Source organism: Aedes aegypti, chromosome 3 (assembly GCF_002204515.2).
Source record: "Aedes aegypti strain LVP_AGWG chromosome 3, AaegL5.0 Primary Assembly, whole genome shotgun sequence".
Taxonomy (NCBI): Eukaryota; Metazoa; Arthropoda; class Insecta; order Diptera; family Culicidae; genus Aedes; species Aedes aegypti.
Window position 1 is genome coordinate 307494274 of NC_035109.1, and position 25278 is coordinate 307519551.

Genomic DNA, 25278 nt, shown 5'->3' on the forward strand with positions numbered 1-25278 from the left:
TAATCTGGCCGTATTAAGACCTTGAAAACTTAAAAAAAAACATCATTTTGTAATTTTTAGATTATTTGGAGACAACTCAATCGTTTTATATGATTTTTCCAGAGGAGCTCCTTTTAACCTAACATTGTATAGCCCACATATTAGTTTTTTTTTTTTTTGATAAATTGACTTAAAACAAAATGGCGGTCGAAGAAATTTTATCCTCCAAAGAACATCTGAATATCTTTAAAACCAAATGGCCAATGAATAATACTGATACAGATTCTAAAAATAGAAGAGTTTTTTGAAGGATTGTGAAAAAATGGTGCAAAAATATCGAAAAGAAAAAAAAGTTACGTTTAAGGTGTTCGGGTCATATTGACCCGGATTTGACATACGAATTTCGCAGTCGTTTTTTCAACAAATATAAATGTTTTTGTACTCAAAATTATCGTCAAGGCTTATATTTTATGAAACTGGCTAAAAATCTTGTTTTTGGTTGTGTTTGGGATTCCCGGAGAAGTGGTTAATTCATGCATTTCATGCAATCATATCATGCGACACATCAAACTTTTCAGAATTTCATACAGAATTCATAAGATATTTACTTAGTTATCTAATAAGCGGTTTCTTCACCACCGCTTAGGCCCTAAACCTGGTTTAATCGTATGGGTAAACGTGGTTTACGGCTTAAGCGAAGGTGAAGAAATCGGCTCTAAGTCAATATTAGTCAACACAGTGGTTCCGTAACAGGTTCCGGGATTCCCGGAGATGTGGTCAATTCATTCATTGGATACAACCATAACATGTGACATATCGAACTTCAGAAATCCATATCTAATTTATTAGAGATGCCGTCAATCACCTTTGGCCACGTAGTGGTTCCGTGCCAGTCTCTGGGATTCCCAGATAAGTGGTCAACTTATTCATTTGATGCAACCATATTATGCGAGATATCAATCTTTTCAGAATTTCATACAGAATTTATTAGTGATTTATTTAGTATCCTAAGGTAATATTGGCCACTCAGTGTTGCCATAAAAGATTGCGGAATTCTCGAATAAGTGGCCGACTCAAACTTTTGAAGGAACCATATCATGCGATACATCAAATTTTAAAAAAATTCAAAATGCATCAGATATATCCTCAGTTTTCTAAAGAAACATTAGCCTAGTGCTTTCGAAACAGGCCACAGAATTCCCAGATAAGTGCCAAAATCATTTAAATTTATCAGAAAAATGTGCAATTATCTAAAGTAACATTGGCCACCTATTGGTTCCGTAGCAGGTTCCGGGATTCCCGAAAAAGTGATCAATCCTAATATTTCATAAAGCTGGGCCGTGCGGATGATCAAAGTTGTTAAAATTTCATTTAGAATTTATCAAAAGTATCCGCAGTTATCTTGGCTATCATTGATCAAAAACGTCAATAAACGGTACATTGGATATAGGCACGCAGCGGTAGTGGACCTTGAAATTCTAAATTGTTTTGATAAACTAAAGAAAAAGTGCCTAGTACCGAAGAATATGAGGCTCTAAATACGCATGGCAATGACGTGTTGCTACACCGTAGCCATCACGGTACTATCAAAGCTTTTTTCCCACACTCTTTCCACAAAATGCGCTAGAATGCTACAATGAATAGTTACCCATTATAAAACACCTAGATAAATTGTTCAAGTGACATAGTGGGGATTCCCCAAAATAGAAATAAAATAACCATGTAAACATATTATCATTCTAAACCGCTGTTTTTTTTTTTGTGTTCTGCTAAAAATAGAACATTCTGTTCATTCACCTATCATTTATCAGAACTAACAGATTGCGATACAGTTGACATATCACCACAGTATAGCAGCACAAAAAGCTTAATTCTCACCCATATGGGAGTTTTCCGTGGGAATTGAACCGTTGCAATAAGTAGAATGTAGGTAGCTAATTTATATTTCACAGGAAGAAGGGTAGAACTGCACTTAATCATGAGTATCTTTTATAAGATCATAACATTGTTTGTGTTGGCTTTGTCCGATTCTAAGACAGCATTAGCTTTGAGCAAAACGCACAAATTCGTAGGCGGTACAGTTCTAGATCGTTGTATGTACCAAGGCCAGAGATTCAAAACTAACCTCTGACTATTAGACAAGGTTGAGGCATCCTCCTCCTCGAGAGCTGTTCTGGCCACGTCCTTGCAAAAACTGGGGAATATGAAGAGATGATTACTAAAGAGAGTTGCAGAGAGACATCACGGGAAGTTGCGTGTTGTTAGTGGAGAACAAATCGCTGAAGGATACATTTATATAACCACAATACGTATACCATATGAATGCACATTTACAAATACAATGCATAAACAATAGAAAGCGTTGTATTTGGATGGGCATCTAATTCTTCCGAAAGAGGACCACGTGATTATTGTGTTGAAATCGAATTTAGATTAACTTCTCAGTTCACGACTCTCGTGCATCAATCTTAGCCATTATATCAAGCTGAAATTTTCAATTAATTGACCCACTATTAGCAATGGCTTCGCAACCTTCCTGAGAACTCTTAACAGCCTTTTAGGGCTCCGCGGACTACCGATTTGGGAAACCCTGTTCTAAACGATGACCCCCTAAAGCGATTCATTTCCCATATCATAAGTTGCATGGATCGAAATATTTTCCCTTTTTACATCTGCAGAACCGGTTCCGTATTCTAGAACCAGAAAGAACGAACTTTCTTCGTATCTGCTCTCTCAACGACAACTTTTGCTGGGTTACCGCAAACGTGGTATATATTGAAAAGCAAATAAGAAACATCATTCAGAAAGGCATCATGATTCGAGTTTTGCTGTTCTTAACATTTTTCGTCGGAGCAACACTTTCCTACGACTTCAAAGATCCATACTTCAGTAAGTTCTACTGGAAGTTATCTACTAATTGATTGTTAATCACATCATTTCCATTGCAGATGACTTTCTGTTGGAAGACTTGATGGTCCTGCAAGGCCGTCCTGCCTTGAAGAAGGCATCCGATTCGGAGGAGAGCCAACTGCAGTACACCTGTTGCGATTACCTGAATGAAGAAAATTTCAGCAAATTGCAACAAACGCAGATTGTGTGCTACGTGGAAAACTCCCTGCTCAGTGCCACCAAAACGAAGTCCGGTAGAGGTGAGTAACCAACATGGCTTAAACTTCAAATCTATACTTTATAACTATTATTCCATTAGCTGTATCCCCGGTCGATATGTTTTCCTGCGACAGGCTAGACAAACTTAAACAGCAATACATCTGCGCTTCGGATTGCGTAGCTCGAAAGGAGAACATCACCGACGACAGTGGAAATCTGCTCGGTTCGGAGGTCCTGGTTCCGTTCGTATCCCAGTACTACGCTCCGGAGGTCTTCCAAGACGAACAAATCAAGGAATTCGTCGATACCTGCCTGGGAGAATCGAAAACCGACGAAACGGTAGCAAACAAGTGCAATCCGTCGTCAGCCCGCTTCGGTTACTGTATGTGGCGCAAAACGATCCTAAGCTGCCCAAACGAGAGACAAGATACCAGCCCGGCGTGCGATAATCTACGCGATAAGCTACTCTATCAGGAGGCAAAATATTTGTCCGACGAGACGCGGTGAACTAATCCGGAAGTGCTGCCCTGCCACTATTTGTTTGTATCGATTTGTTGTGAGGTGAAATTAAAATGAGCAAAACGGAGCGCATCTTTGGTTGTTTTTATTTGAGAAATATAAATTTTGAAAAGGGAATTTTCCAATTAGAATCTGGATCTAACCATTTTTAAATATTGCCGAAAATTTCGAAAAGGCTCAAAAGCCATTTCCGGCGTTGATAGAGGAAAACAAACTAACAAACGTTACAGGTGGTAATCATTCTTGGACACCCTCAAAGGTTACATTACAAATCGCAAAGAAAGAAGATTGCCACGTTTTGCCGGAAATTCTTGAAGGTCGCGAACTTCTTTTCAACATTTTAAAGAGAAGAAGCACATTTTTTTTATTTATGACGACAAAACTGAACGCCTATTCAATTTCGTCATGAAAGGTCTCTCAAGTGACTGAACACCTGAAGAGATCGAAAATGCAAATGATTTACTTGGATTTTCCCCAGTCCAAGTAATCATTATGAAAAAGAAAACCCAATTCGGCACTCTTCGCAAATAGCTTTCTCAAGAATATTATTTAGTTCACTTTAACAAAAATGATCCAAATAATATTAAAGCTTTAGAAAAACCAAGACTTATGTTCGATATCTGTGTGACATGGAAACATTTCCAGATACCTGGAGGAAATTTTCAGAACCCCACTCGGTGCCAAAAGTAGGGTCATGGAACAAAAAAATGCCGCATGGATGCTAAATGCATGATTTGCGGAGGTTCTTCTCACGCTAAGGACGTCTATCCAGTGAAGAAAGATACCGATAAGTTTATATGCCCCAATTGCGGGGGCAATCATAAGTCATTTATTTTTGGACTTGCCCTTCGCGTAGGTGAGTCGTCGAGGCTCGTACCAGGCAGATAAACAATAATGTCCGTTACAATAACGGTCGTTTCCGGAATTTTCCTGGTATCGAATTATGCTCATTTTTCAGACGATCGCTTGAATATGAATCACACCCGTCAGATGGATTATAGTCATGCCCATTCACAAACAAATTTTAATCCGTCGGGTAGGCGTTCGAATCTTTTAATTAATTTTTAATCTGCCTCTGATTTTAATTTTCTAACTGAACAATTGAATCTAATGATTGATGCAATGTTCAAAGCCACACTGAATCAGTCCAAGTAAAATTTACTAATAAAATTGTTATTGGATTAAGTTTTTCTAATGGATTCAAATAGTAATTTAAATATTTTAAATTCGAATGCTCATTCTCTGAATGTTAAAGAGGACGAGCTGTTTAATTTTCTTACAGCTAATAACGTACATATAGCAGTTATTACTGAAATATATTTAAAACCTGGATCCAAACTAAAAAAGATCCTAACTTTTTCGTTTATTGTAATGATCGACTTGATGGCGTATGTGGGGAAGTTACAATCATCATTCATAGGCGTATAAAACATCAACTGTTTTCGTCATTTGAAGCTAAAGTTTTTGCAAATTTAGGTGTTTCTGTTGAAACACAGCTTGGTAAATTACTTTCACAGCTGCATATTTGCCTGTTCAATGCTCTGGACAGCAAGTTAATTTACTCCAAACTGACTTGCAAATATTGACTCGCAGTAAGTCAAAATTTGTAGCCAACTGATAACTCATGCTGATTTTGATTCTGATCATGTCCCTGTTACATTTCAAATATCCCATGAAGCAATTCTCAATACTATCAGCTCCACTTTCGATTATTTTCGAGCCGACTGGAATATATATATGAAACATATTAGAGTCAATATGTTTCATATATATATTCCAGTCGGCTCGAAAATAATCGAAAGTCTCTTGATGTTCACATTTCTTTACAAACAAAACTTGATATTAACAATGCTCTTGAAACTTTAACAAATTCCATTGTTGAAGCCAGGAGCATTGCAATTCCAAAATGTGAAGTAAAATTTGAATCCGTGATTATAGACGATGATCTTAAACTTTTGATCCGCCTTAAAAACGTGAGGAGAAGGCAATTTCAACGCACTCACGATCCTGCTATTGAAATAATATATCAGAATATGCAAAAAAGAAATTAAAACACGATTTTCTCAATTAAGAAACAAACATTTAAAAAATAAAATTTCTCAATTGGACCCTAACTTTAAGCCCTTTCGGAAATCATCTAAAATTAAAAAAAAAAAAAAAACTCGCAAGCCAATTTTGGCCTTGAAAGAGGAAAACCGAATTATTACTTACTAATTGTGAAAAAGCTCAACAACTTGCTATGCAGTTCGAAAGCGCGCATTATTTTAATTAACGACTCACTAGTCCAATTAAAAATCAAGTTACTCAGAACATCGAAAGCATTCTCAATCAAGAGAACGTTTTTCGAAAATTCATGGGAGACTGATTTGGAAGAAGTGAGAACTATAATTTAAAAAAAAAAATCAAAAATATGAAAGCGGATGGCGATGGAATTTTTACATCCTTGTCAAGAAACTTCCAGAATGTAGCTTATCATTCTTGGTTGATATATTCAACAAATGTTTTCAGTTGGTATATTTTCCGAACAAATGGAAAAATGCCAAGGTTGTACCAATATTGAAACCTGACAAAAATCCTGCAGAAGCTTCTAGCTATCGTCCAGCCAGTTTGCTTTCCTCCATCAGTAAACTTTTTGAAAATGTCATTTTGAACAGAATGATGGTCCACATCAACGAAAATTCAATTTTTGCTAATGACTAGTTCGGATTCCGCCATGGACATTCGACCACTCATCAACTTTTACGTGTAACAAATTTGATCCGATCCAACAAATCTGAAGGCTATTCTACTGGCTTTGCTCTGCTAGACATAGAAAAAGCATTCGATAGTGTTTGATATGGAGGCTTGATTGTAAAATTTAAAAAAAACTTTAATTTTCCAACATACATTGTTTAGAATAATCCTATGTTGTTTGTCAAATCGTAAACTTCAGGTTGTTATCAGAACTCCAAGTCTTAAAGACGTCCTGTAAGAGTTGGTGTTCCTCAAGGCAGCATTTTGGGTTCAATATTATAGGTATTCTACTAAACAGCTCGAAGATTTATTATTATTATCAATATTATACAATGTTCTCACATCTGACTTAGCTAAGTTACTTGAGGGATGTCGAAAATCCTTGTTTGCGGAATTGAATTCAACTTTCAAAATTATCGAAAAGTATAGGGAAAAATCGTCGCAATCTTCTATTGCCACGATAAGTAATTAGGTTTAAAGCCTATTAACAAAATAAAATTCGTTGTTTTTCTGGAGCCCAACTGACGATGGAAATTCCTCAGTAATGTGTTGGACCTATGACGTGGAAAAGGTTGAACACGCGCTGTCATATGTTTACGATGCCATTTTTTGGATTTGTCATTATCAGCGTTTTTTTGTATCGAACCCACATAAACGCGCTTGTGTCTAGCCCATATCTTTTCAATTCAATGAATACAACGCTAATCCCCTATATCTTAAAGTGTGCTGCACATGGAAATCAGATGGTCAGTTTCTGTCGGGTGCCAGGTAGATATAATATCGATTTTTCGCGGACGGACGTCGACTTCGGGTGCCCGAAATTGGACGATTTCTGTGAAACCGCACTGATAACACACCGGACACGTGCAAAATTTTGAAGGTTCCGAAGGCTTCGCGGGGTATTTAAGAGACTGCAATGTGGTAGAACATGGTTAGTTTGAATTCCGTTAGATAGCTGATCATAAAGTAAAGGGTAAAATAATACACAAAAATATGTGAACAGTAATAAAGCCAATCAATCACTATCACTGAAGGCCAATTCATCATATAATATTAATCAAATTCTGACCATAATAACAGTGAAAAGAAGAGCCAAAATCAAGGATTAAGTGTAAAACAAAAGTGAGTGCTAGCGAAAAGAATAAGTTATGCAATCAATAGTCGTGTATATATAGTGTGAATTAAGAAGATATTTGAATAAAACAGGAAGAATTTTTAACAGTTCCTTTTATTACATTTTTATTTACCTTTGGTGATATAAGTGCCATAATGTGTTTTATCACCTCTCAGGTTATTGGAAAACTTGATTATTGTGGAATCTAATTATGATCGAATGCCATTTGTACGCTATCATACCATACATTATACAAAATGTGCCGATAATCATAAGAACGAACGGATTCTAGATGACTCAAAATCAAAATTTTGTTTTGCTAATAAGAAGGCAAATTCAAAAGAGACATAACAAGCTTTATCGATACATATGATAAATAAGGTGGGCTGAGAGGATTAAACCCAACACTAATCATCGATTGTCAATTGTTATCTAACCTACGAACAAATTTGGTTAAAGCTGTAAGTGTCCACAACACTTCTTTGTCCCCATCGTACCAGCTGGGATTTTAAAATTTTGAAATTTAAATATCAAATTTCTTTTAAGTGGATACGTCATAGCGCGCATTCTATCCTGAAGTATGACCCTTTCCTTTTGTGCATGGGATAAATGACCTAGAAAGCATGTTTACGAGCGAATATACATTTAGAGTCATAAGGTGAAACAATAAACGAATTTTTTTCTACCAAATTATTTGTATTTGTTAAGTATTTTTGGAAATGTTTATTTCAACATAATATTTTCATTCATTCATTTTCAAACGCTCAACTTGAACACAATTTTGTCTTCTTGTTTTCTGTCAAGAATTGGTCGGCCTTGAGTATACTGTATACAGACCAAGTAGAAAACATGAAAGAAACAGATTAATAACATCAAATGACATAGATGCAAAATACTCTTTGCTTCATATAACTTTGATTAGATTTGATGAATGTTCTAGACTGCGAAAGATTTGTAACATGTTCACTTTGGATGATCAATAAAAATCGATAAAATTTTACCATCAGAGTAGATCCAAAAGCTTTTAACGAAGAAAATGTAAAACATTACAAGTGGCTTGTCAAACTTTTCGACATCGGCATTCTTCTTCGCACTCATCGAACGATATTGGTAAATTTTACATAATCCAACGCATTTAACATTGGTTTCTGGCCATTCATCATATTTAGATGGTTGGTGAGAAATTGCAAACATTCCAGTGCAGACAGAACGGAGTGTCATAAAGCAGTTAATTGATTGATTATGGTATTTTTAAGACGATTCCAGAGTCCGATGCAAGTTTTTATTATTTATATGGTATCTGTATTGAATATCCTAGAATCCGCCTATTGATCCAATACAATTTGGCCAGTACACACGAATTTTAGTTGGTCCAGTCTGACTGAATATTTGAATATTTCTGGTCTTCGATGTCCTGAGTCAGTAAAACGACATTTTTCAGACTACAGTAATGAGAATGATTTTGAAATTTACGACGTGAATTCTCAAAGAACGTCACTACAGTTTGACTGTACAAGCATCAAATAATTGTAATTTTTCAAGTAATTTTTTTAGACAGGGTGAACTAAAGCACTGAACGGTGATCTTTGGTTCAATCACAGTGAGTCTATCAAAAAATCGTTCTATTAGAGGTTTCAGTTACATCTTTTCTATGTTTTTCGCTTCACATTATATTGTGCAAAAGTAACACAAAGATGTGTGGAAATATTGAACAACAATTTTCAAAAGTTCAAAAATTGCAGAGTGTTTAACTTTTAACTCATTTTTTACAAAATATGAAAAATGTTGCTTGGGTCACTCTTACTCAACGCCGACCAATTATTGAGGGAACTGCTGTACAATTTCCTTAATGAATTCAGGAATTTCTTCCATAAATCCTCAGTTTTTTTTCAATTGCCATTATTGAGGAACTTTTGGAAGCATTTTACCTAACAGTATCTTACCGATTTTAGCAACGAGGCGTGAATTTTATGTTGCCGAATTTTGGAATTTCAAAAGATTTATGTTTTTTATCATTATAGTCTTGAAAAGTTTCAGCAAATGCATGGCTATTACGAATGATATGGAAAATGTTAGCGAGTTTTAACCAATAAACAGGCTGATCCAGTGGCAGTGTGTGTCCCAATAATAGTGGTAGTGCGGTTTCAAGCGTTTATTATTCTAACACGCCCATTGTCGAAATGATATGAATGTGTAAAAAAAAGTTTGAAATTAGTATGGAAACAGTACAAAACAATTAAAAACCTTAACTTTTTAGCTCCTTTGTGCCAGTGAGTTTCAATGGGAAATCAATGTAAACCACTATTAGGGGTACACAAGTCAGCAAACATCACTATTACTGGAACATGTTCCAGTAATGGTGGAAGTGCTTTTTTGGGAAGTTCAATGATTTTATCTAAGATTATTTTTTACATGGAAAAGAATAGAAAAGCTTTCGGATGACGTATTCGGATATGTAAAATGAGCTTCCACTATTTTGTTGGCGATTTTTTATTCCTCAACCCGTTACTATTGGCTCTATCACTGTGGTTCAGTACAAGCACCACTTGAAAAAGCACTCTTGTTGTTCGCAATACAACAATTTATATAAGCACAACAACTCAAAAACAATGATGATCAACACAGTATAACAAACTATCTTCTCGTATGATGCTCTCATTATACTTGCGCCTACTGTTTATTGCCATTTTATTTCACCAATTTATGAAGGCTATCAAACTATGTAGCAATAGTTTATACAGGTTTCCTACTTTAATGAGACTTCTTATATACGTTGGGCAATAATCTTAATATTTGAGAGTTCTACCATTAAAGTACGTTCCACTTTGCTTTTCTTTGATTTCAAAGTTCAACCATTTTTTTCTGTATTTTTACTTCGTTTAGTTAAAAATGTTAGATTTCAGTACTTAATAATCAATTGAAAATATGTTTCGACGTGTTGTCAAAATTGGGAAGAAATTGTTGCCAGAAACGGGTGTTGCTAAGGAATTCGGGTTAGACAAAATCGGGTGTTGCTAAAATCAGGAAGGCACTGTATTGTTAGTTCTACCAAGACAAAACCGCAGCTCATGTTCGCTTATATCATTCGCATGTTTTTTTTTTACATAATAGAAAAAAAATCTTATAAACATAGCAGAATTGTAACAAATTGGGCATCTGACTACAGGTATGTTACGTTTTTGTCACGTTCGGATTTTATCACATTCCGATTTCCTCATCAAATTATTCAAGTTTTATCAACATACAAAAAACGAAAAATCTTATTTTTTAATTGAAGACTTATTCTGCAGTATGCCAAATGTTTTTCAAATGCCTCAGGTTTCAATATTAAGGACTTTTCATTTTATAAAGTGGACACCTTGTTTATGCTATTTCTTTTTTATTTATTGATATAATCGTAATTGGTTTTCTGTACATCGTTCAGCTATTGATCAACCAAAAGATTTTTGTAAAATTTTATATTTTCATAATATTGTATATATGTACTGTCCATAAAAGCATAACTTTTTTCATCACAACATTTATATTTTAATATATACTCTACAATGAATATACAAATTTGCACACTGTTGTTGTGGACAAATATGAAACAGGTGCAGTCCCATATCGAAAAATAAAGGCATAACATATGAACTTTCAACCTAAATAGCAACAGCAAATCGTGAATTCTGTTCAAGTTTATAGTTTTTGCTGAAGATTAGAAGCAAAATGAGTCAATTGGTTATGCTAAATGAATATGCCACGCAGAAATATACTAGACAACTATGAACATTTGTAGAAGACAAACTTCAAACTTTAAGCGCTATTTTCTCTAAGCCTACTTTTTCTATATGGGACAGTTATGCCTTTATGGGCAGTAAAGCCCTGTTCCAATTTCGCTTAAGTGTACACCAGAAACACATATTTACTCAATTTCTAAACGTTTTTGTTTGGTTAAATTGCAATTTTTGTCGGTTTTTGAGATCTTGTCACACTGCTCGGTTAAACTCAAATTCTGTGTGTATTTCGTTTTCCGTGTCCCTTCCAAAATGTCAGATAAGAACAATCCCAGTGTTAAAAATGTGAACCCTTGTGGCGTTTTTGTCGACTAAGTGAACGTCAAACATGATGAAAAATGTCAAGGTCAAAATTTAGACCTATTTTCAACAATAAAGTTTCAATATGATATACACTGCCCACACTATTATGGGTCACTTTGTCATGATTATTAGTCACTCTATTCTCGCATAACTTATGATCTCGCCCTAAAAGCCATTGGTAACCGAGTGTGTAGCTCGTTGTTTTTAAGCAAATGAATGGACCAAGATGAAAACTATCACCATTGAGAGATAGAGGAGGATCATCTCTTCATCGTAGCATTGTTAAATAACGTGTAAATTCATTCGTATGCTCAGTAGCAACCAGTGTTGTGAAAAACTCAATTTCTCACAACTCACGCATGAGATTTTTCATGCGTGAGTTGTCAATCATGCAACTCAGCAGTCAAAAAATCATGGATGAGTTGGCTCACCTTTTTAACTCATTGTCTCGTATTTCCACAGTTTACTCCCACACGGCAATATTTTCTTGTTAGTCTGGTAAAATTATGTTAATCCTTTCTAACGTAAACAACAACATTCGGGTTCCACGAGTTTTTGCCGGGTTTTGCGACTGAATCATTTTTTACGGTTTGAGTTGATTTTGCATCAAAATCTCAAGCGTGAGATTTGCGGATCAGATCTCTAATGAGTTTGCTCTCACGGGAGAGCAAAATGATTGAGATTTTGAATGTGAGTCTATCAACAATGGTAGCAACAAGCTACACACTTGGTTACCAATGGCTTTTAGGGCGTTTACCTTAATTATGCGAGTATTCTACACACAATTCAAATGGAAATGATCCATAATAGTGGGTGACCGTTGATAGTGTAACCGGTGTAGTTGTTATTTGAGCGGGGAAATTAGTCAAAGTAGTAACAAGAACACGCTCTATTATGTTATTCAATGAAAGTAGGTATTTATCGAAAGTTTTAGGACCCTGTTACCAATCCGTCAACGAAGTTAGATTTGTTCGTAAACAAAGTTATAGGAAAACCGATGAATTCCAGAAAAATGAAGGGACGGAGCAAAATGAGCCTTGATTTGAGTCAAATTAAAGATGATTTGAACATAGTAATGAATTTCCAAAAAGCACCTGATGAAATGTTTTTTGCATAGTCATCTTGGTACACTATCTTTAGCGGAATAGTTTATAAATTAGATAAAAAAAAATTCGACCGCAGCTTCTTCTGGAAACCGAACTTATCCGAACCGAACCTCCGACCATGTTTCACACAAAGCAGTTTCATACAAGAACAGGTGGAATTTCAAAGAAGGCTGATTTTAAAGAATACTTTCCATTGTGCAAACGTTTTAATGCGAAATGCCACACCACAAAACAAAAACGCACAAAGATCTACTATATGGATAGCTCCGAGATTTCTAGCTCTTTTTTTTAATTCAAGGATAACTTTCTTCAATAGTTCGTTTCGGATTTAGCCACGAATTTGTCCCTGTGTTTTCTTGATCACCTCTCTGTGAATTTTTCTTCTTAAATTTACTGATATCCTTCATTAATTATTCCAGAAATGAAGCCAGGAATTCTTTCATAGGTTAGATTAGATATTCCACCTAATATTCCTTCAAATATATCTTTCCACACGTATACTTGCATTAATTTAGCTTCAAGAATTCTTTTGGCGATTCGGCGAAATTATTACTTGAATTCCTTCTGGGATTCTCCTACAATTTGAATCATGTGATTATTGGAATTTTCATTTGGATTACCTATGCAAGTTTCACAAAACCTTGAATCCTTTTTAAAATTCATCAAGCATATTTTTTCGAACTTGGGTAACTAAGAAATAGGTTCTTTTTTTTCGATTTTTGAAATCATTAATGTTATTTTTTCATTAATTGAAAAAAAAAACAATGATGTAATAGCCAGAGGATACAAGATACTCCTCAAAAAACATTTATCGGAATAAGAGTTGAACAAGTCATTATTCAACTGATAAAAGCATAAATCAGCTGAATAATCTATTGAGCTACCATTGTTTGTAGGGTCAAGAACTATTTTGGACTTAATGAATTATGCTAATTTGTTAGGTTTAGATCTAATTGAAAGGTTTGTAACTAGAATGTACAAGTTTTAAATTTAATTAGCAGCATATAAATACTTTTTTCTTATTCAATAACCCATCAAATTCTTTATATTGTCCAGAACGCCCATCACTCTTTCCACCATGCCCCTAATTTCCAAACACATTGCCCGATACGTCGGACAGATCGTTCAAAACTCGACCCGCGCCTCATCGGGGTACCTAGTTCAGAGCAGATCCTGTTCGACCGAACCGGATCCAAACCATCCGATTGTGCACCTGCCCGGTTTGGGAAAACTCAAAGGATCTCTCACTAAGGGAGCCTGGACCGGTGTTCCTATTCAACAGTTCTTGAACGTCCGATACGCCGAGCCGGCAACTGGAGACCGTCGTTTCAAGGCACCTGTTCCAGCCGAACCATGGGAAGGCGTGAGAGATGTGTCCAAGCGTAGCCGAACCTCGCCCTACTATGGGGACTTGAAGAAGATGCCCAAGGAACAACTGCAGGACGATTTGGAAGATTGCATCAGTCTGTGCGTGTATACGAAAGATGTAAGAAAATTGATAAGATTGAAGTGGTTTCGATTCTAATCAGCTTCTGTATGTAGCTTTCAGGTAAGAAGCCCGTCATCGTCTACATCCATGGAGGTGGATTCTACAGCGGAAGTGCCGCCCAACACCCTCCGGAATATTTGCTAGAGAAGGACGTAGTTTTGGTGGTTCCTCAGTATCGGCTAGCCGCGCTCGGATTTCTTTCGACCAAAACGGAGAACATTCCCGGAAATGCCGGAGTCGGCGATGTACTGTTAGCGTTCCGTTGGGTGCAGAAGTACATCGAACACTTTGGTGGCGATCCGCAGCGAGTGACTGCCTTTGGACAATCTGCCGGGTCAGCTATTATATCGGCCTTGACGTTCAGTCCTGTTGCAGAGGAGTCCTTGTTTAATAAGGTCATTCTCAATTCTGGAGCTGGACTGGCTAGCAGTTGGTCCGTTGACTTCAACTGTGAGCGTAATGCAAGGGATATTGCAAGGAGAGCCGGATTTGACCCAAAGGCACCGCTGGAGGAGATGGAGAAGTTTCTGCTGCAGCTTGATACGTACACGTTGTTGAAGTCGTTTTCGCAACATATGGTGAGTAGGGCTGTGATATTTCGAAAAGGGAAAGGAATGACGTTCGTAACCAACTTTGTAGTGGCAGGGAACCCCTAATGGCATAAACTCGATTGGAGGCCATCGATTCACGATCGGAGGACCCTCCGGTATCTTTCCAAAGACTCCATACGAAGTGATGAAGCGAGGCGGTGGTCGAAAGGATCTCCCTATGCTTACGGGAGTGGTCAAACATGAAGGTACTTTTGCTTTGGTAGATATCTTCGCTATACTGGCCCATCAGAAGTTACTCGGAAACAAGCAGTTCATGCAGTACGACCTTCTGGAGGAAGTTCCTAGGATCCTTGCATCGACAGAGACCAGTAATACCTTGGCACCGCTGATCGCCAGATCGATGTTCAACAATGATGATCTTAAATCTGGAGATCTTCGGAGACTCATCCCCGGACTGATAGATGTATGTATCAGAAGGTTTGCACTGTGAAGTTCTAATTTGACGAGTTTTCTCTTACAGTACTGTGGAGCGGTCATCATCAAGTCTACAGTTCTTCGTTCCGCACAATTCAATAGCCGGCACAACCCGAACAACACTTACGTGTATAGCTTTGATTATCAAGGCGAGCACACGCGATTTGGATACGACCAAGACGTTAGCAAGATTCCATTCGATGGAGGAGTTCATCACACCAATGACCTCATCTTCCTCTTCCCGTATCCGGAAACCGCGAAACTAAACGAACAGGATACAGAAATTGCCAAGAAGATGGTTGATCTTTGGACGTCATTTGCAATCGACGGAGTACCCAAAACCAAGGATCTTCCGGAATGGCCAGTTTTCAATGGTAGTTATCCCTTATAATTATCACGGAATAAGTATTTCGCTGAACTTGATCTTACCTCGTTTCAGATGTCTACGGTCCGTATCTTCACATCAACAAGCAGTTCAGCATCGGTCAAAATTTCCTAGATGAGCTTACTGTTGCGGCAGACGAAGCAGCAAGAGCACCAAAAAGCAAATGATTTCAACAATACGTCCCACCGAATATTGTTAATTCGACCTATTGTAAACATGCTAAGCTTAGATTAAGAAATTGATAAATACAATAAACGAAACGAAACGCTCGCATTAAAGTCGTTTTACTTCCGATCCTGCGATAAGACGGACAGGCCGGAACTTCTCCCCGACAACAGCCAAGCTACCTACGTCAAGCGAGGCTACGTCAATTCAAGGCATCAATTGCACTTTCCATATCGCGAAAACACCTTGCTACTAATGGGAGCTAAATCCAACAGACGCACTCATCTAATCCATGCGATTTTGGCCGAATGGATTCGCTTATCGGGGACACTTTCTTCTGATGTGGCTTGACGATAAATGGCAAGGGCAGCAATTTTTTGGGAAGTATTCGTCTAATGAACTGTAGTCCGTAAAGTGCCGAAGATGGCTTCATTTCGTGGTGTTGTAGTGAGAAGTGGTATATTTCAAAGAAGCATGTTTCAGAGAGCTTGCTTTTCAACTGACAGTACTGGGAATCCATTGATTGACCTTCCCGGGCTTGGCAAGCTGAAAGGATCTACCACAAAGGGAGCATGGAGTGGTACGAATATTTTCCAGTTCTTGAACATTCGATATGGTGAACCTGCCAATGGAGAGCGACGGTTCAAGCCACCGGTTCCAGTGAAGCCCTGGGATGGAGTTGAAGACGTATCAACCTACAAGCTTGGATCTCCCGTATATTACTGCATGAAGAAGTACTCCCCAGAGCAACTGGCCCAGAATCAAGAAGACTGCATAAATCTTTGCGTCTACACGAAAGATGTCGACGCCAAAAAGCCAGTTATCGTATATGTCCATGGTGGAATGTTCTATGATGGAGCTGCTCCTCACTTCCCGCCGAATTACATAATGGAGAAAGACGTAGTCCTCGTTGTCCCACAATACAGACTTGGCCCGCTAGGTTTCCTGTCAACCAGAAGCAAAAACATCCCCGGTAATGCCGGAGTCCTGGATGTGATCCTCGCTTTGGAATGGGTGCAAAAGTACATCTCCAACTTCGGGGGCGATCCAAGTCAAGTCACCGTAATGACACAATCATCCGGAGCTTGCATGATGTCCGCAATGATGTTCAGCCCGGTTGTCGACACTGAAAAGTTGTTCCACAAGCTGATCATCCAGTCTGGATCCTGTTTCGCTTCATGGGGCTATGATCAAAATCCACAGGCAAACGCTCGTCACATGGCAGAGTTGGCTGGATGTGATCCCAAGGCTACCCTCGAAGAAGTCGAAGCATTTCTACTGGAGCTAGATACGTACAAATTGCTCAAAGCATTCGCTAAACATTACGTAAGTACTTCAACGCATGCTTCCATTTTGTTTAATCTACAATTTCTTCTTTCCATCCAAACAGCGCATCGGTATACAAAAGAAAGGCATCGACAATGTTGGAGGATGCCGTATGGTCACCGGATGCCCTAACGGTTTATTCCCGATCCTACCTTACCACACGATGAGGAAAGGCTACGTCCGAAAGAACCTTCCTCTCCTGATCGGAACAATGAAGCATGACGGAACGTTTGCCTTATTGGACATATTCCTCGTTCTGGCCCAACGCAAACTACTTGGCAATAAAACGGTCAATTCCTACTCGATGATCGACGTTGTCAACCAAATCATGGGCATGGACGATCCGAACGGAGTAACCAGTTCGCTCCAGACTGCCCTCTTCTTCGGTCAGAATCAACTGGTCGAGGGTAATCTCGCCAAGATGCTTCCTAGCTTTTCCGACGTGGCAGCCACTTGTCTAATGAAGGGCCCTACGCTCAAACTGGCCCAGGTAAATGCACAACATCAACCAAACAAGACCTACCTCTACAGTTTCGACTACCGTGGCGAACATACCCGGTTCGGATTCGGAGTGGACGTCAACCAGCTTCCATTCGACGGAGGAGTTCATCACAATGACGACCTGATGTATCTGTTCCCGTACCCGCAAAAGGCTTCGAAGCTCAATGATGCAGACACGACGATTGCGAAACGGGTGGTCGATCTGTGGACTTCTTTCGCCTGTGATGGAGTTCCGAAGGCGGAAGGTGTGCCCGAGTGGCCCAGTATGAGCCGTAAGTATAACTATCAGTTAGTGTAACAACTTGGGAAGGTGAACTTGACGATTGCTTCCCATTTCAGGTGTTTGTGGACCGTATCTCAAAATTGATTCCACCTTTACGGTAGCCGAGAACTATACAGATGAATTCAAGGCCACTCTACGGGATCCAACTGCTATCGCTAAGAAACACAAACCTAGTTTGTAGAGTTTTGACTGAATAGAATAAAACATATTTAAATGATCGTGATCATCGTTTTTTGATTGCTCTGCACGACTCCGAACCTATTATGGCACAAATATCGACTTTGATCACTGGTAATGCTGAAACTACACCCATTACTCTTCGTCGTGCACAACGTACGGTACTGACGCCCTCCTATGTATATCATTCAGCGACAGAAATGTGCAACGATGAAAATGGGAGTGATGGATCTTGTGTATTGGTTAGAACACTTACATCTGACACCTATTAGTGCTCCAAGGTACTTCATGATGGTCGTTACCTAAAGATCATATTAACCGAACATGTGATATTTTTTCGATGCTACATTGTTAACCAGTTCAGAATTTCGTAAAAGAGCCTTCGTCTTTCTTCTTCTCTTGTTTGATAGCTCACTGACAAATGAGCTTCAATGAATGGCGGCACAGCAATCCCTATATTCCCAACCTTCGTCTTTAAAGAATTGATTTTCATACCAATTGAGTTCAAAGTTCCAAAATTGTTAGCATTTTTTTCAACGTCTTTCTCATTACGTGATCATACTGCCTGCCAATCTCAGTTCCGAGAAGAAATTTTGCCCATTGAATTACAGCTATAAAGACATCAGTGGAAGATTTTCCAATAAATCATCAAAAATACTCTTGGAATGAGATTAATTTTTGCAACCTTCCTTCCGGAATGATTTTATAAGACTCTACAGAAATTCAGTGAGAAATTTTCAATAAATGCTAAGACAGTAACAGAGACATCCCTGAAAGTGTCTTGAGAAATTTGACGAGAAATCATTGTGAATACCCCTTGAAAAATTCCAAACTCTAAAAGAATCCTAATGAATTTAAGAAGGAATCCTTGAATGGAAATTTGATGATATGGATATGGAAAAAAGTTGTACAAAATTTCTTAGTGGTATTTGTGGAAAAATCCCTAGAGAAAAGTCTCCGATGATTCATTTTAGTGGATACATTTTCGGAGGGAAATTTTAAACATATAGGGAAATTTCTTAGGGATTATTTAGTGCGGCTTATGCCGGAATTTATTTGAAATGTATTGTTGTATGATAACCATGGTATAATTTTTGGCGGAATCTTTTGAGGCAGTGGTTCCCAAACTTTTCAGGATAGTGGCCTTTGGCTTCTTACAAACGTCCCGGCCCCTTAAAAATTATTGAAAAGGAAATCGAAATAAGAAAAAATAGGGCTTGCTTAAAATAAAATCATGAGGTCTAGTAAGCCCAAAATCATAATCAAAATAAATGGGCAAGATAACAAAAATCTTCCATTGAATTTCCCAAATTTTTGCCAAAATATTGAAAAGATACCTTGCCAAAATATTTGCAGAGGACTGTGGTAGTTATCAATATCATGCCAGAAGTGCGTTCAATTTTTCCAACTTTTTTTTTATTAAAAATTGCCCCATCCAGAATTGTTTCATGATATTTTTTTAAAAAGATTGTGCCAGGATTCTACAATTTGTTTGAATAGAATAAAAAGCCCACCCTAGATCTTTTCGAAATCCTCAAGGGAATCTTCCAATGATTAGTACATATATATGTCAAGGATGGTCCATTAAATTGAGTGGGACCAAAAACGAATCGTAAATGTTGCAAGCAATCCACCAATAATCTTTCAAGGAGACTGGAAGGCATATGTTGATAAAATCGAGAGTAATATAATAACGGTTTGGCGATATTAGCAAATAATGTCGTCAGAAAAATGTCAAGAATCCCAACATTAGTTCTCTAAAAATTTTCCAAAAATTTCCCAATGAGCTAAAATTGAGCCCGTATCTTGCTTCAAAGCAAAGCCGATAATGATATTTAGGATTGAATTAAAAACGGCTGCTTAGAATCTTACTTATACTTTTCAAAGCGTGGATTACGTGAATTTAGAAACACACATAGCTGAAAATGTAGCTTGTTCATTTGGTACACATATTGAATAGTATTTTATTCTGATGTGTGTGGAAGATAACGCAAATAGCACTCCAGTAAAAGCGAGTGGAAACTGTAACTGGTAAACATTTAATGCAAAGTTCTCGGTAAACATTTAACGTAAAGTTCTCTCGTGTAATTTACTAATCGCTAAAAAAAATCGTCTACGATTCTCATGAAGAATCCACAACCCACTAAGGGCCGATTTCTTCACCTTCACTTAAGCCGTAAACCCCGCTTACTCATACGATTAAACCAGGTTTAAGGCCTAAGCGGTGGTGAAGAAATCGCTTATAAGAGTTCAGCCAGAAATCCATCAAAGATTTTATCCTATTACCCGATTTCCGCAAGCTACAACGCTCTTGAAATTTAATGATCAATCAAAACCATTTTTGCAATAGTTCCGCGGATCTCTTAAGAGTCGTCACGGCCCTCTACGGGTCCGCGAACCACTGTTTAAAAGCGTTTCTCAAGAATTCACAGTAGATTTTTTTTTCCGATTATATGCATATTTATTTTCATTTGGTATTTGTTATAAACTTATTTTTACATTGTAATAGTTTGACTCCGAGGGGTCCCTCAGTTTTGATTGCATTAGTTTTTGTTTGGACTGGTTGAATTGTGGCGTATTCATAGTAGAATAATAGAAGTTCATTTAGATGTCTCGACTCGGTATACTTACCTGGTAGTTTATTAAGGATTCTTCCACATATACATTTAGGAATTCCACTAATGGCGTTTCAAGAAAGTATTATACAAGTTCTTCAATATTGTTTCAAGGCATTCCCAAATACAACTTTAAGAATCACAGCCGATTTTTTTTTTGCAGAGATCATTGAAGGGTTATGCAGGAGTCTCCATATGCAATATTATCTTCAATTTTTTGCATTTTTTTTTTTTTTGTTTCTTGAGCTACAGTTTATTATTCCTCAAGATGTTTTTTTTTTCATATGTCTTCTAGGCGTCTGTCATGATTATAGAATGAACGTTGTTCGTGGTCCATTGGCTATTGCTTCTGTTTTGCGAGCAGAAGGTCATAGGTTCAATCTTGTTGGCCCATCCCATTCTCGTACTTCGCAGTTCAGTAGATCAGTATCATAATTTAGTCCCAAGCATTCAATAGTGCGGATTTTATTTAAGCAGTGAACTCAAAAGTTCACTTCTAGTAGATTTTGAACTTAATTTTCTAAAAAGTAACTCATGAAATTATCAACAACTAGAAAATTCATAACAATCATTCTATTTAAGCTACTTAAACAAACTTTGTGTGAACTTAAGATCAGTAAATTTCTTAAAAAGTGAGTTGCTTAAGCCAAAACCTGCACTATTATTCGAACTTTCGGTTGCTAGGAGTATCACCTACTTCTTCCTATCAATATCCATCTCACTCCCGTGGAAAAGTCTGGGATCACTTCTAAGACACATACAAAACTGTTCGACACATGATGATCATTTTTGTTTTATCTATACCATTTTTGGATAAATTTCTTACCTGCCACACGATATACGAATGCAGGAATGGCAACTTTGGCAAAGAAAACTCTAAGTTAATAAATGTTGAAGTGCATTTGAATGACATTTAGCTGAGAAGCAGGCTCTGTCCCCGTGAGGATGTGATGCAAAGAATACAAGAAGAAGAATTCCCATAAAAATCTCTTCTGAAATCTCGCATAACTTATGATCTCGCCCTAAAAGCCATTGGTAACCGAGTGTGCATGGACGAGAACAGCTTTCCCGGGAAACTCACGAGACTGATAAGAGCGACGATGGAAGGTGTGCAAAATTGTGTGAAGGTTTCAGGCGAACACTCCAGTTCGTTTGGATCCCACCGGGGACTACGACAAGGTGATGGACTTTCGTGCCTGTTGTTCAATATTGTGCTAGAAGCTGTTATGCGGAGAGCCGGGCTTAACAGCCGGGGTACGATTTTTACGAGATCCAGTCAATTTGTTTGCTTCGCGGATGATATGGACATCGTCGGCCGAACATTTGAAAAGGTGGCAGACCTGTACACCCGCCTGAAACGCGAGGCAGCAAAAGTTGGACTGGTGGTGAATGCGGCCAAGACAAAGTACATGCTAGCTGGTGGGGCCGAGCGCGACAGGGCTCGCCTAGGTAGCAGTGTTACGATAGACGGGGATACGTTCGAGGTGGTCGACGAGTTCGTCTACCTTGGATCCTTGATGACGGCTGACAATAACATTAGCCGTGAAATACGGAGGCGCATCATCAGTGGAAGTCGGGCCTACTATGGCCTCCAGAAGAAGCTGCGGTCAAAAAAGATTCACGCCCGCACCAAATGTACCATGTACAAAATGCTCATAAGGCCGGTAGTCCTCTACGGGCATGAAACGTGGACGATGCTCGAGGAGGACCTGCAAGCACTTGGAGTCTTCGAACGTCGGGTGCTTAGGACGATCTTCGGCAGTGTGCAGGAGAACGGTGTGTGGCGGCGAAGGATGAACCACGAGCTCGCCCAACTCTACGGCGAACCCAGTATCCAGAAGGTGGCCAAAGCTGGAAGGATACGATGGGCAGGGCATATTGCAAGAATGCCGGACAGCAACCCTGCAAAGATGGTATTCGCCTCGAATCCGGTTGGTACAAGAAGGCGTGGAGCGCAGCGAGCTAGGTGGGCGGATCAAGTGCGTATCGATTTGGCGAGCGTGGGGCAGAACCGAGGATGTAGAGATGCGGCCACGAACCGAGTATTGTGGCGTGAAATTGTTGATTCAGTGTTATCTGTGTAGATGTTAACTAAATAAAGAAATAATAAACGAGTGTGCAGCTCCTTGTTTCTAAGCAAATGAATGGCTCAGGGTGGAAACTACCACCACTGGGAGATAGAGGAGGATATTTTCTTCATCATAGCATTGTTGAATAACGTGTAAATCCATTTGTTTGCTCGGTAACAACAAGCTACACACTCGGTTACCAATAGCTTTTAAGGCGAGATCACAGGTTATGCGAGAAATTAACGACGAAAAACTCTTCTAGCGCAACCATCAGTACACCAGATTCCGATAATCAGCGGTGAAATAAAAAACATTTAAAAAACTTTAATAAAAATAATTGAATTGCATTTGTTACCGCTTTTAAGTGTTCCTATTTCCGCTCACGGTTAACCGATTTCATGACGAACATATTAAAATATACATTATGGTGCCGGTGCTTTTAGTGGATTATCTAAACAATAAAAAAAAAACAAAATAAAGAATAGCCTTAGCAGAGATTTTTTAGCGTCAACAGAAAGATTTCAACCTCTACTAGGTATATGGGAAAAAACAACCGGCGAATACCAACGCCGTAGAAGGGCTCCCTGAGCGATCTCAGTGTGTGAAACAGGATGCGCGACGGTGTTTTGTACGCCGAATTCAGCAGGGTAATTCCTCTGTAATTGGTACACTCCAGTCTGTGCGTATGAGGCCATCGAACCAGCAGGTGGACATTTCTTTGTCTTCCCATACCTTCATAAATACTCGATGGATCGACTGGTAAAGCTGCTTACTTCCTTGCTTGAGGAGCTCGAACGGGATTTCGTCCTTTCCAGCAGCCTTACAGTTCTTCAGTTCGCCGATGATAGCCTTTCTAACCTCTTCTATGGCTGGTGGATCCACAGCTTGGTCATCATCATCAATGTTCATCCTGTTTCTATCACCATTTTATCGATCAGCAAATTCCCTTCTCGATTATTACACATCGCAGGCACTGGTATTGCGCACCATTGACCACTGCATAAAATCTCCGCATATCGTTCCGGTTCATGCTATACTGAGCTTCCGCTACCACACTTTCTTCGACTCGCGCTGCCCTGTACCGCTCTCTGTTCTGTCGGGTACCGGCCACGAGCGGCATCTGGCGACATTCTTCATGTCAGTCCTTCGCGCGGTTATTGTCACAGCTTCGTGGATAGAGTCTTACAGGCTGTCGACATCTCCAGAAACATTGATTTTTCCCAAATGCTCGTCTAGCTGCTGGCGGTACTGTGCAGCAACCCCATCAATCGACATGCGTTGGATAATAAAGCTTCTGGAACTCGTGACGCTGGATACGCGCCCGAATTTCGGCTACAACGAGATAATGATATGAATGAGTCGATATTAGGGGCCTCGAATGGTCCTGACATCCATGACATCTAAGAAATGTCGCCTATCAACCTCATTAAACTAAATGAAATTCCGCAAAACTTACAAATATAATGGCTATTTTCACTAGAAATGTGTACTTTTTTGAAAAATATTGCCAAAAATGTGGGACCGCGACAAGGCCGCGAAACTTTGAATTTATCGCCTTGGTCACAAGCGAAATTTCAAGAGTTTTGCCGCGAATTTCCATTGTCCCTACTGATCAGGTTGTAGTTGGAGAACTGGCCCTTCATGTTCAACACACAGATTCGGTGACTTACCCGTTTCCACAGAATAACTCGCTTTATCTGCTTCCCAATCACTATGAAGCGAACTCCACGTTCTGCTCTGTCGCCACCGCTTTAGTAGATGTGGTACTTGAGTGAAGTGTTGGCGAAGGGATCCACCGCTCGGTATTCACGTTCTCCGGATTTTGGCCAGCGTATTTCCTGGATAACTGCCACATTCACGCCGACATTCCGCAGTTCACGAGCTAGGAGCCCCACACGGGCAGGTTCATTCAAAGTTCTCATATTCCAAGATCCGAATTTTCAATCCTTGTCCTTAATTCGATGCCGTAAAATAATCCGTTTGTTCTACTTTTGCTTTTCTTGGTTGGTGAAAAGTCTCCGATAAGCCACCTAACAAGAGTTGCGCTACCTACATCGTGCTAGAGGGGCCTCCTCGGTGCTGGCACGATACAGCATTATTCGTTTGTCCTTTACATAATGACCACGGCTATAGCCATCACTATGCCACCCAACTTTATCAGGGCTTTGGACCCTTAGCTCTGGTTCTCAACATTACATTCTAATTACTTAACATTGTGATCCAGAAATAACATTGCCAAAGTACATTGCGCCGCTAATTGATGTTCTTCTTCTTTCTGGCATTACGTCCCCACTGGGACAGAGCCTGCTTCTCAGCTTAGTGTTCTTATGAGCACTTCCACAGTTATTAACTGAGAGCTTACTATGCCAATGACCATTTTTGCATGCGTATATCGTGCGGCAAGTACGAAGATACTCTATGCCCTGGGAAGTCGAGAAAATTTCCAACCCGTAAAGATCCTCAACTGGTGGGATTCGAACCCACGACCCTCAGCTTGGTCTTGCTGAATAGCTGCGCGTTTACCGCTACGGCTATCTGGGCCCCATTGATTGTTATATTGATGTTATACAATCCTTATAGATAAAATTCACAAATATAGCTTCAT

The 25278-nt window shown here is 38.9% G+C and overlaps 2 protein-coding genes across 2 annotated transcripts; both read left to right on the top strand.

Moving 5' to 3' along the window:
• Positions 1-2089: 2089 nt before the first annotated feature.
• LOC5567450 lies at positions 2090-3739 on the top strand. The gene is made up of 3 exons (XM_001657378.2): positions 2090-2868; positions 2928-3128; positions 3188-3739. The coding sequence occupies exons 1-3, from the start codon at positions 2793-2795 to the stop codon at positions 3592-3594; spliced, it is 684 nt and encodes a 227-aa protein (XP_001657428.2). The 5' UTR covers positions 2090-2792; the 3' UTR covers positions 3595-3739.
• A 3537-nt stretch (positions 3740-7276) lies between these two features.
• LOC5567436 lies at positions 7277-18035 on the top strand. Its single transcript, XM_021850803.1, has 9 exons — positions 7277-7461; positions 13695-14124; positions 14181-14705; positions 14767-15141; positions 15199-15526; positions 15592-15662; positions 16105-17028; positions 17093-17801; positions 17869-18035. The coding sequence occupies exons 2-9, from the start codon at positions 13717-13719 to the stop codon at positions 17991-17993; spliced, it is 3465 nt and encodes a 1154-aa protein (XP_021706495.1). The 5' UTR covers positions 7277-7461; positions 13695-13716; the 3' UTR covers positions 17994-18035.
• The last annotated feature ends 7243 nt before the right edge of the window (positions 18036-25278 follow it).